The 14034-nt window shown below is 39.1% G+C and overlaps 2 protein-coding genes and 1 long non-coding RNA gene across 3 annotated transcripts; all 3 read left to right on the forward strand.

Moving 5' to 3' along the window:
* The first annotated feature begins 349 nt into the window (after positions 1-349).
* On the forward strand, positions 350-2470 carry LOC148788287 (uncharacterized). The gene is made up of 5 exons (XM_088879969.1): positions 350-676; positions 867-1199; positions 1295-1519; positions 1636-1925; positions 2020-2470. Exons 1-5 carry the CDS (start codon positions 350-352, stop codon positions 2468-2470), a joined length of 1626 nt encoding a protein of 541 aa, XP_088736095.1.
* Positions 2471-2660: 190 nt separating this feature from the next.
* Positions 2661-3173, forward strand: LOC148788288 (uncharacterized). Its single transcript, XM_088879970.1, has one exon. It carries the CDS (start codon positions 2661-2663, stop codon positions 3171-3173), a length of 513 nt encoding a protein of 170 aa, XP_088736096.1.
* Positions 3174-11890: 8717 nt separating this feature from the next.
* On the forward strand, positions 11891-13563 carry LOC148788289 (uncharacterized). The gene is made up of 2 exons (XR_016065325.1): positions 11891-11941; positions 13319-13563. It is a non-coding gene; the product is annotated as an uncharacterized LOC148788289 (long non-coding RNA).
* Positions 13564-14034: the final 471 nt, after the last annotated feature.

The following is a 14034-nucleotide window of genomic DNA, read 5'->3' on the forward strand; positions in this document are numbered from 1 at the left end:
TTCGGGGAAGGCGCAAGAATGGTTCACCACTTTGCCCCGAGAGAGTATTGAATCATATGAAGAGCTCGTGTAGAAATTCTGCTTCCATTTTGCGAGCAAGAAAAAACAGAAGAGGTCGGCAACCCACCTGTTCAACATCCGTCAGAGGGAGGACGAGACCCTGAGGAACTTCATGGGGGAGATTCAACAATGAAACGTTGGAGGTTCAGGAGCTGAGAATTGACATGATTGTGAGCATTCTGATACTCGGTTTGAAGAAGGGTCCATTTACATCTGCGCTCGCGCGCGATCCCCGGGTGATGTGGAGCAGCTGATGGCTTTAGCTCATAAATATATAAACGAGGAAGAAATGAATGCAATGAAGGATTTTGAGAGAAGAGAGCGCGAGCAGGCATACAGACAACCGCGAGACGTTAGAGAAGGCGGTGGAAGCAGGGCTAAGAATGACAGACCCAAAGAGCCGAAGTACCAGCCCAAATACCACAACTACACTCCATTGGCCATGTCGCGTGAAAAAACCTTGATGATGGTCGAAAATGCAGATGTGTTGAAGTGGCCAAGGCACACCAGGTATACCCCCTCTAAGAAATTTTCTAACAAGTATTGCATATTTCATCCTGAGAGGGGACACAATACGGAGGAATGCTTTCAGCTAAAGGATGAGATAGAAAGGTTGGTGAGACAGGGGTATTTCTGAGATCAGGTCCATGCCAATTGCAAGATCAACAAAGATGAAGTAAGGAGGAGCAGGTCGAGGAGCCGGGATTGAAATCCTGGCCCTTCCAGAATGGATAAGGCCCCAGCTAGCAGAAGCAATGCACCAACGAAGGGTGTGATATATACATTTGCTGGAGGGTCCAGCGCAGGAGATTTGCAGAGAACGAGAAAGAGATGGGCCCGAACATTGGGGTCGAGCAGAGAGGGAGTTTGTATTGAAAGTAGAAGAAGAAGAATCCATCTCCTACGACAGTTTAGATAGACCAGCGGATAGTGGAGACATGAACGATCCGATGGTCATCAAGCTCGACATAGCGAATTTCACTGTTCACAAAGTACTGGTTGATAGCGGGAGCTCTGCGGATATCATTTTCAAGAGCATGGTCTATAAGATGGGTCTAGAGAATGCCTGTTTGGAACCTATGAAGACTCCTTTGGTCGGTTTTGGAGTGAGTGAGGTAGCTTCGCTGGGAATGATTGAGGTAGCTTCCATGGGTGAAGAGCCGAAGCGAAAAACCCTGATGCTAAAATTTTTGGTAGTCGATACCCCATTTGCTTATAATTTTATTCTGGGCAGACCCGGTCTGAATTTATTTCGAGCAGTCATCTCGACATATCACATGAAAATAAAATTCCCCATGGAGAATGGAATAGGAGAGGTGGCCTACGACCAGAAGGAAGCTCGAAAATGTTAGAACTTGTCGCTGAAAGGAGATTCAGTCAGAAGAAAAGAAAGACTGGGGAAGACACGGAGCTGCGGCAACCCAGTGGTGAGTATAAGGGGAGAACCACGAGAATTGGGGTAAACATGGGAGAAAAGGAAACAGTCATGATCGAATTCTTGAGAAGGAACGTAGACATGTTCGCGTGGAGCCCCTCAGACTTTACAAGTGTCAACCCTGAAGTGATCGTGCACAGGTTGAATGTCGGTCCCACAGCACGATCGGTCCAACAAAGGAAGAGGTCCTTTGGGGCATAGAAGAACAAAATTATAGAGTAGGAGGTCGCCAAGCTACTCGAAGCCGGTATGTATCTGAAGTTCAATATACTGATTGGCTGTCTAATGTGGTGCTTATCCCTAAGTCCTCAGGGAAGTGGCGGATGTGTGTGGACTTCACCGACTTGAATAAAGCCTGCCCGAAAGATCATTATCCCTTACCCCGGATTGATGTCATGGTAGATTGTACAGCAGGGTTCGAAATGTTTAGGTTATCATCAAATTTTTATGGCCAAGGAAGACCGGGAGAAGACATCTTTTGTTACCAATAATGGAATTTATTGTTATAACGTAATGCCATTCAGTTTGAAGAACGCAGGTGCGACCTATCAGCGATTGGTGAATAAGATGTTCCACGAGCTCATCGGCAGGACCATGGAAGTATATGTCGATGACATGTTGGTCAAGAGCAAGAGGTCGCAGGATCACCTCGAACATCTCGAACAGGCATTCAACATCATGAGGACGTATGGAATGAAGTTGAACTCGGACCAATGCACATTTGGGGTAAGAGGAGGCAAGTTCTTGGGATACATGGTCAGTGAACGAGGAATTGAAGCTAATCCCGAGAAGATTCAAGCCATCATGAACCTGAGATCGCCGACCACAATCAAGGAAGTACAGAAGTTGATGGGTAAGATTGCTTCACTGAACCGATTTATTTCTAGAGCTGCTGATAAGAGCTTACCTTTCTTTAAAATCTTGAGAAAGACTAAAAATTTCGAGTGGAACGAAGAGTGCAAAAAAGCTCTGTAAGATCTCAAAGATTATTTGACAAGGCCTCCACTTGCTCGAAAATCCTAAGGAAGGGGAAGCGCTGTTTCTGTACTTAGCTGTGTCCGAGAGCGCTGTCAGCTGAGTGCTAGTGCGGGAAGAAGAAGGGAGTCAAAGCCTTATTTATTATATCAGCAAAATATTACAAGGAGCGAAATTGAGATATTCAGAGATGGAAAAGTTGGCACTCGCGCTGGTTATCACAGCCCGCAAGCTGCGACCATATTTCCAATCGCACAAGATTGTGGTGTTGACCAATCACCCTTTAAAACATGTGATGTCTCGGCCGAAAGCTTCAGGAAGATTAATAAAACGGGCGGTCAAATTGGGGCAATATGACATTGAATATCAGCCCAAAACAGCGCAGAAGGCACACGTGGTAGCAGATTCTGTGATGGAGTTGTCTAGCGATCGCAAAGAACAGAATTGCAAATGGATACTGCACGTTGATGGATCCTCAAATGCCAATAATGGGGGTGCTGGAATATTGATCCAAGGACCCGAGGAGGTGGAGATCGAAGTCATAGCTCGATTATCGTTCCCGATCACTAATAATGAGGCGGAATACGAGGCATTGATTCTGGGACTAGAGCTTGCGTATGAAGCCGGAGCAAGAGACTTAGAGGTTTTCACAGATTTACGAGACGAGAGAAAAGATAATGACATCCTACAGAGGCATCGTTAAGAATTGGATGGACAAATTTGATAAGTATTCCATCTCGCAAGCTCCCAGGGCAGAAAATGATAAAGCAGACGCCTTGTCCAAGTTCGGAGCAGCAATGTCTAGAATAAGGGATCGCAAGTTACAGCATTAGTCCGAGAGCGATCAGCCATTTCGGGTAAAGCGGAGGTGCAGGCAATATCTGGGGTTGAATCCTGGAAAGATGAAATAATAAAGTATTTGGAGAGCGGAACCTTGCCGGAAGATCCCATTAAAGCTAAAAGAGTAAGATTTCGAGCCGCAAGTTTGACATTGCTATCAAGCCCGTTGTACAAGCGAACGGTGAATGGACCCCTATTGAAGTGCTTGGATGAAGAAAGAGATAAATACGTGATGCGAGAAATCTATGAGGGCAGTTTTGGAAATCATTCAGGCGCGAGGTCGCTAGCGCAGAAGGTGGTGCGCCAAGGATACTTTTGGCCCACAATGATAAAGGACACAAAGGAGCTAGTAAGAAAGTGCGAGAGCTGCCAGAGATATTCGTCCATGATCCATTAACCGGCGACCCCCATTGAGCCGATCAAGATAGCATGTCCTTTCGACCAATGGGCAATAGATATTGTGCGACCTTTCGCTCCTACTCAAGCTCAGAAGAAGTTTATTATTATAGCAGTGGAATACTTCTCTAAGTGGGTCGAAGCAGAAGCCGTGGCCAGAATTTCGGAGAAAGAAGTCATCAACTTCATATGGAATAACATCATATGTAGGTTTGGCGTACCTAGAATTTTAATTTCTAACAATAAGACTCAGTTTCAGGGAAGAAAAATCACTGAATGGTGCAAGGAGCTCAAGATCGCACAACATTTCACAGGGGTCGTGAATCCCCAAGCGAATGGGCAAACGGAAGTGACGAACAGAACGATCCTGCAACATCTAAAGACGCGATTGGAGAACAAGGGGTCTTGGGTCGAAGAGTTACCGGGTGTCCTGTATATCGAACAATACCCCGAATAGCAACAGGTGAGACCCCGTTCTGCTTGGTTTATGGTACTAAAGCAATAATCCCTGTAGAGATCGGTGAGGAATCCCAGCGGGTCGCAATGTATGACCCCGAATCAAACAACAGCGAACGAAGCTTTGACCTTACAATGATAGAAGAGAAAAGGGATGTCGCGTACGCAAAAATTCTGCATCACAAGGGGTTGATGACGAAATTCTTATTAGGAGGGGAGAATTGTGACGCCCCAAATATTATAATACATAATTGTAGGATTAATTGGTAAATTTTCGTGAAATTTAGTTAATTAGCCACTAAATTATGGGTCATAATTGAAATATAATAACACTTGAATGAATTAAATTGGAGTTTGTTATAATATTTTGGAACAATTTATATTAATTAAGAAAATTAGGAAGGACGTAATGGGTATTTTAAGAAAATTCTAATTAAATAACAAAATATATAATAATATATATATGTACATAATATATATATATTAGAAAGTAATATATACAGATATATATTAATAAATAATATATCTACATATATATATATAAAAGAAAGAGAAAAGAAAAAAAAAAGAGAGGATAAAAGATTTTGAGGGTGGGCCCATTACCCACCGCCCCCCTCCTCTACTTATATATATATGTGTGTTCAATCACACCAACACAATCACAAATCTTAAAAAAATTGCAATTTTGTTTTCTGTTTCAGTGGTTGCGCGAGGTAAGATTTCTACTTTAATTTTTATTAATTTCTATAATTATATTATTTAATTAGTCCGTTTATTAAATGTTGTTTATACTAAGCGATGTACCATTTAATCGGAATATTTTACGGGTTTGCCTATTTAAAATAGTGTCTAATTAAATATAGAATCGGATATAAAAATGATGTAGTTGGTTAATTAAATTATTAGATTTGTTAGATTTAATTATTATTATACTAATTTACACAATTCCATTGGAATGATTAACAAAATACGCAATTCTATGTATTATTGCTTAATTAAATTATATAATAGCGAGAAATTGGTAGAAAATTCATGAAAATATTCCAAAAATTATAGTTAATAAATGGTATGTTAATAAAGGGACAAAAATGAAGATTTGTATTTCGATAGAAATGGAATATTAAAGAATTATTAGAAATTGTGCAAATGACAGTCAATATTATATTTAAAAGAAATTACGATATTCTTGCTATATTATTTGTGTGTGGTATAACTCATTATAGGATACGGAGGTGAGGTGAAATGACTAACAATTAGCAATTGAGTAGAAAGAAACGTTGTGAGGTTGAGGTAAGTAAATAATTAGTATTATCTATATATGTCTCCATTATTTGTGGTTTTACTGTTATACGAATTTGTGGTTCATGCTGACATTGATTTATTTGAAAGTATATGAGTGATGGATGATTTGATTTAATTGACGGTATTGTGTACGTGGAGTGAGAAAATGCGTTGAAATATTATGTTTATTGTTTGATGTGTTGTGGATATCTGCCAATGAGAATATGTTGATATATTATTTTACGTTACTAGTTGCTTACAAGAATGGTGATATGTGGAAATGAGGGAGTGGTGGAAATTGAATATAATTGTGATGTGAATACCCCTTGATGTGTTGAAAAGCCTATAATGCGAAATGAAATGAAAAGAGCTTTGATGCGATATGAGAAAGAAATGAAATGAAAAGAGCTTTGATGCGATATGAAAAAGATGTGATGTGAAAAGAGCTATGATGCGAAATAAAAGAGCTATGATGCGAATTGAAAGAGCTATGATGCGAAATGAGATTGATGAACCGGCTATCAAGGGGATTCACTTAAATTTATATAACGGTGAGATTGAGTTGACGGGAAAAACACGATATCACCTTCTGGTAAGCAAACTAGGAAAAAGGAAGTTTAATTGATTATTTTATTCTGAGATAGCTACGTGGTGTACTACAATTGATTATGTTGGAGTTAAATTGACTGTAACCCATGCATGTTGCCTACTTGTCCTGTTTGGGCTGTGTTTGATATACATATATAGATAGGGCTGATTATTTACCTACTGAGTGGCAGGCTCATCCCTCTGTTGACATTTTCTTTCAGAAGTAGACTTTGAGGTGTCTGACTGTTGAATAATAGGTCTACGCACTATACTCATGCGGGTCGGGCCAGTGTGCTGTTTTCTCCTCTTGTCAGCTAGAGTACAAATCTTATTTTGTTTGTATAAAGAGAACATAGGCGTAACGATCAACTGTGGTGGATCACTTGTGGTGTTTGATTTGTATATATGTGATGTTGTGGGTTGACTATGTCGTTATGATGTTGTGATTACGTATGCATATTGATTAGATGATTATGTGCATTTATATATATAAACACAGGGATTATTATAAGTATAACGTTTAGGGTAGATATAGCCCTTGTAGCGAATAGGGTGCTACATTAGGTGGTATCAGAGCAGGGATTAGATTTCCTTGGGATAGTAGATGAAATGTTATTTTATACTTAAGGTGTATATATTAGGAATCTACCCACATGTGTGTAATTTATATAGGATGGAGGCATCAATAGAAAACGCTGTTGGCCCAGCTGAGTCAATAGAGTCTGTGCAGGATCATGATTCAGGATCAGAACATTAGGAGTTAGAATCCCAAAATAGAAATGCCCCACAACCAGAAATAAACCTTTTTATGCAGCAGTTTATGGAAATGATGCAGAGGATGGCTCCATCGCCACAATCACAACTACATGATGCAGTTATTGATAAAAATTATGAAATAGTAAGGAGACAGGGGGCAAAGGTATTTGCCGGTACAACTGATCCTTCTGAAGCAGAGGAATGGCTGAGAAACACGGAAAGGGTGTTGGACAGGATCGAGTGTACTTCTGAGCAAAAGTTGAGGTATGCAGTGTCCTTACTGGAGAAAGATGCCTTAGATTGGTGGGAAACAGTCCCAGGGAGCAGGAACCAACAGCCAATTTGACGTGGAATGACTTCTTGAAAGAATTTGCTGACAAATATACTCCACCAGTCTACAGAAATCGTAAAAAAGTTGAATTCCTGGAATTAAAGCAGAATGAGTTATCTGTTGCTGAATATGAACTGCAATTTGTGAGATTTTCAAAATATGCTCTAGAAGAAGTGAGTACCGATGAATTGAGAAGAGACAGATTTGAAAGGGGGTTGATACTTGAGATTCAGGAGAAAATAGCAATCAAACCTCCAAGTTATGGTGCACTGCTGGAAGCGGCACTGAGGGCAGAAGAGACGTCAATTGAAAGGAGTTCTACTGAAGCTAAATGAAAGAAATTAACAGGTAACCTGAATCCTACAGTGGGACAGAGTGGTGCATTTTCCTTTAGGGGTTCTGGTTCGCAGAGAGGTTGGTTCAGAGGCCGAGGAGTAGGTCAGACTAGCAGGTCTCCTTCAGTATTTTCGAGTAGAGGCGGGCCTACTTCGGTTAGATCTGGAGCAAGACCAGGTCCAGCCAGATCATTCAGTGGAAGATCTATTCCCTCTTGTGCTAACTGCGGTAGGAGACATATTGGAGAATGTTGGGGAGCTCAACCAATTGTATGTTATCGTTGCCATCAACCAGGACACATTATGAGGGATTGTCCTACATGGAGGGATAATTCCAGAGGATCTCAGACTTCAGAGTTTAGCAATGTAGGGGAAAACACACAAGGGGCAGGTACGAGCAGAGGACGAGGTAGAGGCAGTCTAGGTAGTGGAAATCTTTCCATGACGTCAACAGGACAAAGTAGTCAATCTCAACCACAAGCCAGGGTGTATGCAATCACAAAAGAACAAGCTCCTACGGCACCCGAGGTTATCACTGGTTCCTTCTCTATTTGCGATTCTAGTGCACATATATTGATTGATCCAGGACATCTCATGTACATGCTAAATTAGAACCATTTGGACATGATTTACATGTTTCTATGCCTGCTGGTGGGTTTGTATTAGTGAATAAGGTGGTGAGATCTTGTCCAATAGTGGTGGAGGGTGTTACTTTATATGCAGATCTGGTTGTAATAGACCTTAGGGAATATAGTGGTGGAGGGTGTTACTTTATATGCAGATCTGGTTGTAATAGACCTTAGGGAATTTGATGTCATCCTGGGGATGGACTGGTTAGCTAGTAATCATGCTCTAGTGGATTGTCAAACAAAAGAGGTGATGGTTGAAGTCAATGGGCAGATGAAGACAGTTATAGTGGGGAAAGAAAAGTGATACCTAACTCCTTAATTTCTGCTGTGACTGCTTTTAATCTAATTAAAGAAGGGTGTGAGGCGTACCTAGCTAGTGTGCACGATACCATGAAAGTTAGTCCGGGTGTATTAGACGTTCCAGTGGTGAGGGAATTTCCTGATGTTTTTCCTGATGAATTACTTGGACACTACCACCTCACCGAGAAGTAGACATTGAAATACATACTATTCCTGGGGTGACACCTATTTCAATTGCACCGTATAGAATGGCTCCGTCAGAATTGAAAGAATTGAAGAAGCAGTTAGAAGAGCTATTGGATAAAGGGTTCATCCGACCTAGTATTTCACCGTGGGGAGCACCAGTATTATTTGTAAAGAAGAAGGATGGGAGTATGAGATTATGTGTCGATTATAGATAGCTGAACCGAATCACAATAAAAAACAAGTACCCTTTGCCACGGATTGACGATCTGCTTGATCAGCTAAAGGGTGCCACTGTGTTCTCTAAAATTGATTTGAGGTCAGGATATTGGCAACTACGGATTGAGGAAGAGTCAATCCCAAAGACAGCTTTCAGGACCAGGTATGGCCACTATGAATTTGTCGTTATGCCATTTGGATTGACGAATGCCCCTGCAGCTTTCATGGCTCTGATGAACAAGACGTTACAACCATTCCTTGATCAATTTGTGATTGTGTTTATTGATGATATTTTGATATATTCGAGTAGTCCCGAGGAACATGAACAACATTTACGGACAATTTTACAGATTCTGAGAGAGAAACAGTTGTACGGTAAATTCATCAAATGTGAGTTTTGGATGGAGGAAATTGCTTTTTTTGGGCCACGTTGTTTCCAAAGAAGGCGTACAACCTGATCGAGCAAAAGTTAAGTCTATTTTAGAATGGGAACCACCTAAAAATGTGTCGGAGATCCGGAGTTTTCTGGGATTGGCTGGTTATTATAGAAGACTTGTAAAGGACTTCTCTATAATCGCAAAACCTCTGACGAACTTGTTGAAGAAGAATACACCATTTAATTGGAATGACAAATGTGCTCAGAGTTTTGAGGAGTTGAAGAAGAGACTCACTTCAGCACCTATCTTTGCTTTGCCGTCTGGGGATGGAGGATATGTGGTATTTACTGACGCTTCACAACAAGGACTTGGGTGTGTTTTGATGCAGCATGGGAGAGTTATAGCTTATGCTTCGAGGCAGTTGAGGCCACACGAGATGAACTATCCGACCCATGATCTGGAGTTAGCAGCCACAGTACATGCATTGAAGATCTGGAGGCATTACTTATACGGGGAGACGTTTCAAATATTTACAGATCACAAAAGTCTAAAGTATATCCCAACACAGAAAGAATTATTTTGAGGCAAAGAAGGTGGATGGAGCTTTTGAAAGATTATGACTGCACCATTGACTATCATCCCGGGAAGGCAAACATTGTAGCAGATGCTTTAAGTAGAAAGACGGTGGACCAATTTGCGGGTATGATCTGCTATAACATGGAGTATTTGACTGCCCTCAGAGCTATGGATGTACACTTTAGCATTGGTGGTGATATTCTACTAGCTACGATACAAGTAAAGCCCTCCCTCAACGATAAAATTAAAGATGCATAGGCTAAAGATCCATATCTACAGAGGATGAAAGCTAAGGTGCAAAAAGGAAAGAGCGATCAATTTATAATCCAAGAAGATGGTACATTATTCAATGGAAAACGTATATGCGTGCCAAATGTAGAGGAGTTGAGAATGGAAATTATGCACGAGGCGCATTACATGCCGTATGCTATGCATCCAGGCAGTACCAAGATGTATCGGGATTTCAGACCCTATTACTGGTGGCCAACAATGAAGAAAAATGTGGCAGAGTTCGTAGCGAAATGTTTAACTTGTCAGCAGGTAAAAGCAGAACACCAAGCACTAGCTGGTAAACTTCATCCTTTGACTATACCTAAATGGAAGTGGGAAAAGAGTACTATAGATTTTGTCATTAGGTTACCACGTACGTTCAGAAGACATGATGCTATTTGGGTGATTGTTGACAGATTGACTAAATCTACACATTTCCTGTCAATCCGTCAAAATGATTCCTTGGATAAGCTCGCCGAATTATATGTTTCAGAGATTGTGAGATTACATGGCATTCCTACCTCTATAGTTTCTGATAGAGATCCTCGATTTACTTCTCATTTCTGGGGAAGCTTGCAAACGACGCTAGGTACAAAATTGCATTTCAGTACAGTGTTTCACCCTCAGACCGATGGACAGTCAGAAAGAATGATTCAGACATTGGAAGATATGATGAGAGCCTGCGTAATTGAATTCAGAGGAAACTGGGATGATCATCTACCACTGATGGAATTTGCTTATAATAATAGTTTTCATTCCATTATTGGTATGGCTCCATATGAAGCTTTGTATGGAAGAAAATGCCGAAGCCCGATCTATTGGGATATTGAGGGATTGAGACAGCTTGAAGGGCCGGAGCTAGTTCAAGAAATAGTGGACAAGATAAAAACAGTTAAAAAGTGTTTGAAAGCAGCACAGGATCGGCGGAAGAGTTACGTTGATAAGCATCGTAAAGAGATGGAATACGAAGTGGGGCAAAAAGTCTTTCTAAAAGTATCATCATGGAGAGGAATCTTAAGATTCGGGAAGCAGGGAAAGCTGAGTCCGCGATATATTGGGCCATATGAAATTCTGGAGCGAGTTGGACCACTAGCCTATCGGTTAGCATTACCGACAGAATTATCGCAGATACATGACGTGTTTCACGTCTCTATGCTACGGCGATACCGATCCGATCCTAGTTATATTTTGCATGAGCCAGAGATAGAGATATCAGAGGGATTGACATATGTAGAAGAGCCAACAGAAATTTTGGACCGGAGTATAAAGAAATTGAAGAATAAAGAAATACCAATGGTGAAGGTCAAGTGGAGTCATCACTCTCCAAGGGAAGCCGCTTGGGAAGTTGAGGAGAACATGAGAGAAAAATACCCATATTTATTCCCTGAGCCGATAAGTTAGTTAAATTTCGAGGACGAAATTCTTATTAGGAGGGGAGAATTGTGACGCACCAAATATTATAATACATAATTGTAGGATTAATTGGTAAATTTTCGTGAAATTTAGTTAATTAGCCACTAAATTATGGGTCATAATTGAAATATAATAACACTTGAATGAATTAAATTGGAGTTTGTTATAATATTTTGGAACAATTTATATTAATTAAGAAAATTAGGAAGGACGTAATGGGTATTTTAAGAAAATTCTAATTAAATAATAAAATATATAATAATATATATATGTACATAATATATATATATTAGAAAGTAATATATACAGATATATATTAATAAATAATATATCTACATATATATATATAAAAGAAAGAGAAAAGAAAAAAAAAAGAGAGGATAAAAGATTTTGAGGGTGGGCCCATTACCCACCGCCCCCCTCCTCTACTTATATATATATATGTGTGTTCAATCACACCAACACAATCACAAATCTTAAAAAAATTGCAATTTTGTTTTCTGTTTCAGTGGTTGCGCCAGGTAAGATTTCTACTTTAATTTTTATTAATTTATATAATTATATTATTTAATTAGTCCGTTTATTAAATGTTGTTTATACTAAGCGATGTACCATTTAATCGGAATATTTTACGGGTTTGCCTATTTAAAATAGTGTCTAATTAAATATAGAATCGGATATAAAAATGATGTAGTTGGTTAATTAAATTATTAGATTTGTTAGATTTAATTATTATTATACTAATTTACACAATTCCATTGGAATGGTTAACAAAATACGCAATTCTATGTATTATTGCTTAATTAAATTATATAATATCGAGAAATTGGTAGAAAATTCATGAAAATATTCCAAAAATTATAGTTAATAAATGGTATGTTAATAAAGGGACAAAAACGAAGATTTGTATTTCGATAGAAATGGAATATTAAAGAATTATTAGAAATTGTGCAAATGATAGTCAATATTATATTTAAAAGAAATTGCGATATTCTTGCTATATTATTTGTGTGTGGTATAACTCATTATAGGATACGGAGGTGAGGTGAAATGACTAACAATTAGCAATTGAGTAGAAAGAAACGTTGTGAGGTTGAGGTAAGTAAATAATTAGTATTATCTATATATGTCTCCATTATTTGTGGTTTTACTGTTATACGAATTTGTGGTTCATGCTGACATTGATTTATTTGAAAGTATGTGAGTGATGGATGATTTGAATTAATTGACGGTATTGTGTACGTGGAATGAGAAAATGCGTTGAAATATTTTGTTTATTGTTTGATGTGTTGTGGATATCTGCAAATGAGAATATGTTGATATATTATTTTACGTTACTAGTTGCTTACAAGAATGATGATATGTGGAAATGAGGGAGTGGTGGAAAGTGAATATAATTGTGACGTGAATACCCCTTGATGTGTTGAAAAGCCTATAAGGCGAAATGAAATGAAAAGAGCTTTGATGCGATATGAGAAAGAAATGAAATGAAAAGAGCTTTGATGCGATATGAAAAAGATGTGATGTGAAAAGAGCTATGATGCGAAATAAAAGAGCTATGATGCGAATTGAAAGAGCTATGATGCGAAATGAGATTGATGAACCGGCTATCAAGGGGATTCACTTAAATTTATATAACGGTGAGATTGAGTTAACGGGAAAAACATGATATCACCTTCTGGTAAGCAAACTAGGAAAAAGAAAGTTTAATTGATTATTTTATTCTGAGATAGCTATGTGGTGTACTACAATTGATTACGTTGGAGTTAAATTGACTGTAACCCATGCATGTTGCCTACTTGTCCTGTTTGGGCTGTGTTTGATATACATATATAGATAGGGCTGATTATTTACCTACTGAGTGGCAGGCTCATCCCTCTGTTGACATTTTCTTTCAGGAGTAGACTTTGAGGTGTCTGACTGTTGAATAATAGGTCTACGCACTATACTCATGCAGGTCGGGCCAGTGTGCTGTTTTCTCCTCTTGTCAGCTAGAGTACAAATCTTATTTTGTTTGTATAAAGAGAACATAGGCGTAACGATCAACTGTGGTGGATCACTTGTGGTCTTTGATTTGTATATATGTGATGTTGTGGGTTGACTATGTCGTTATGATGTTGTGATTACGTATGCATATTGATTAGATGATTATGTGCATTTATATATATAAACACAGGGATTATTATAAGTATAACGTTTAGGGTAGATATAGCCCTTGTGGCGAATAGGGTGCTACACGCCAACTGAAAAAGAAGCGTCCAATAAAGTGCGATCTGTAAAAAGATGCACCCTTAAAGTATCGATAGATAAAAAGTTAAGTATGCAACACAGATATTGACAAGAATGAAGAAGATAATAAATTTGCGAAGCAGAGAACTGATCTCAAAAGTGTTGTATTGATAAAATGGTATAATAGTTACAGGATCGTTCTGTTCGGGGGTTAGTACAAAATAGTCAGAATATTTTATTTTCGACCCCAAGCTACAAAAAATTCAAGAAATGGAGGCTATCCACTAAGGATCAGGTTCTATCTCGTCCAGGAAGGTGGAGGACTCGTCATCTATCGCTGCAGCTTCCCATCTATGGTTATGTCCAATCGACTGCGATCGAAGAA

The sequence above is a fragment of the Sesamum indicum genome, linkage group LG4, assembly GCF_026168435.1.
Source record: "Sesamum indicum cultivar Baizhima isolate 11 linkage group LG4, ASM2616843v1, whole genome shotgun sequence".
NCBI classification, from domain to species: Eukaryota; Viridiplantae; Streptophyta; class Magnoliopsida; order Lamiales; family Pedaliaceae; genus Sesamum; species Sesamum indicum.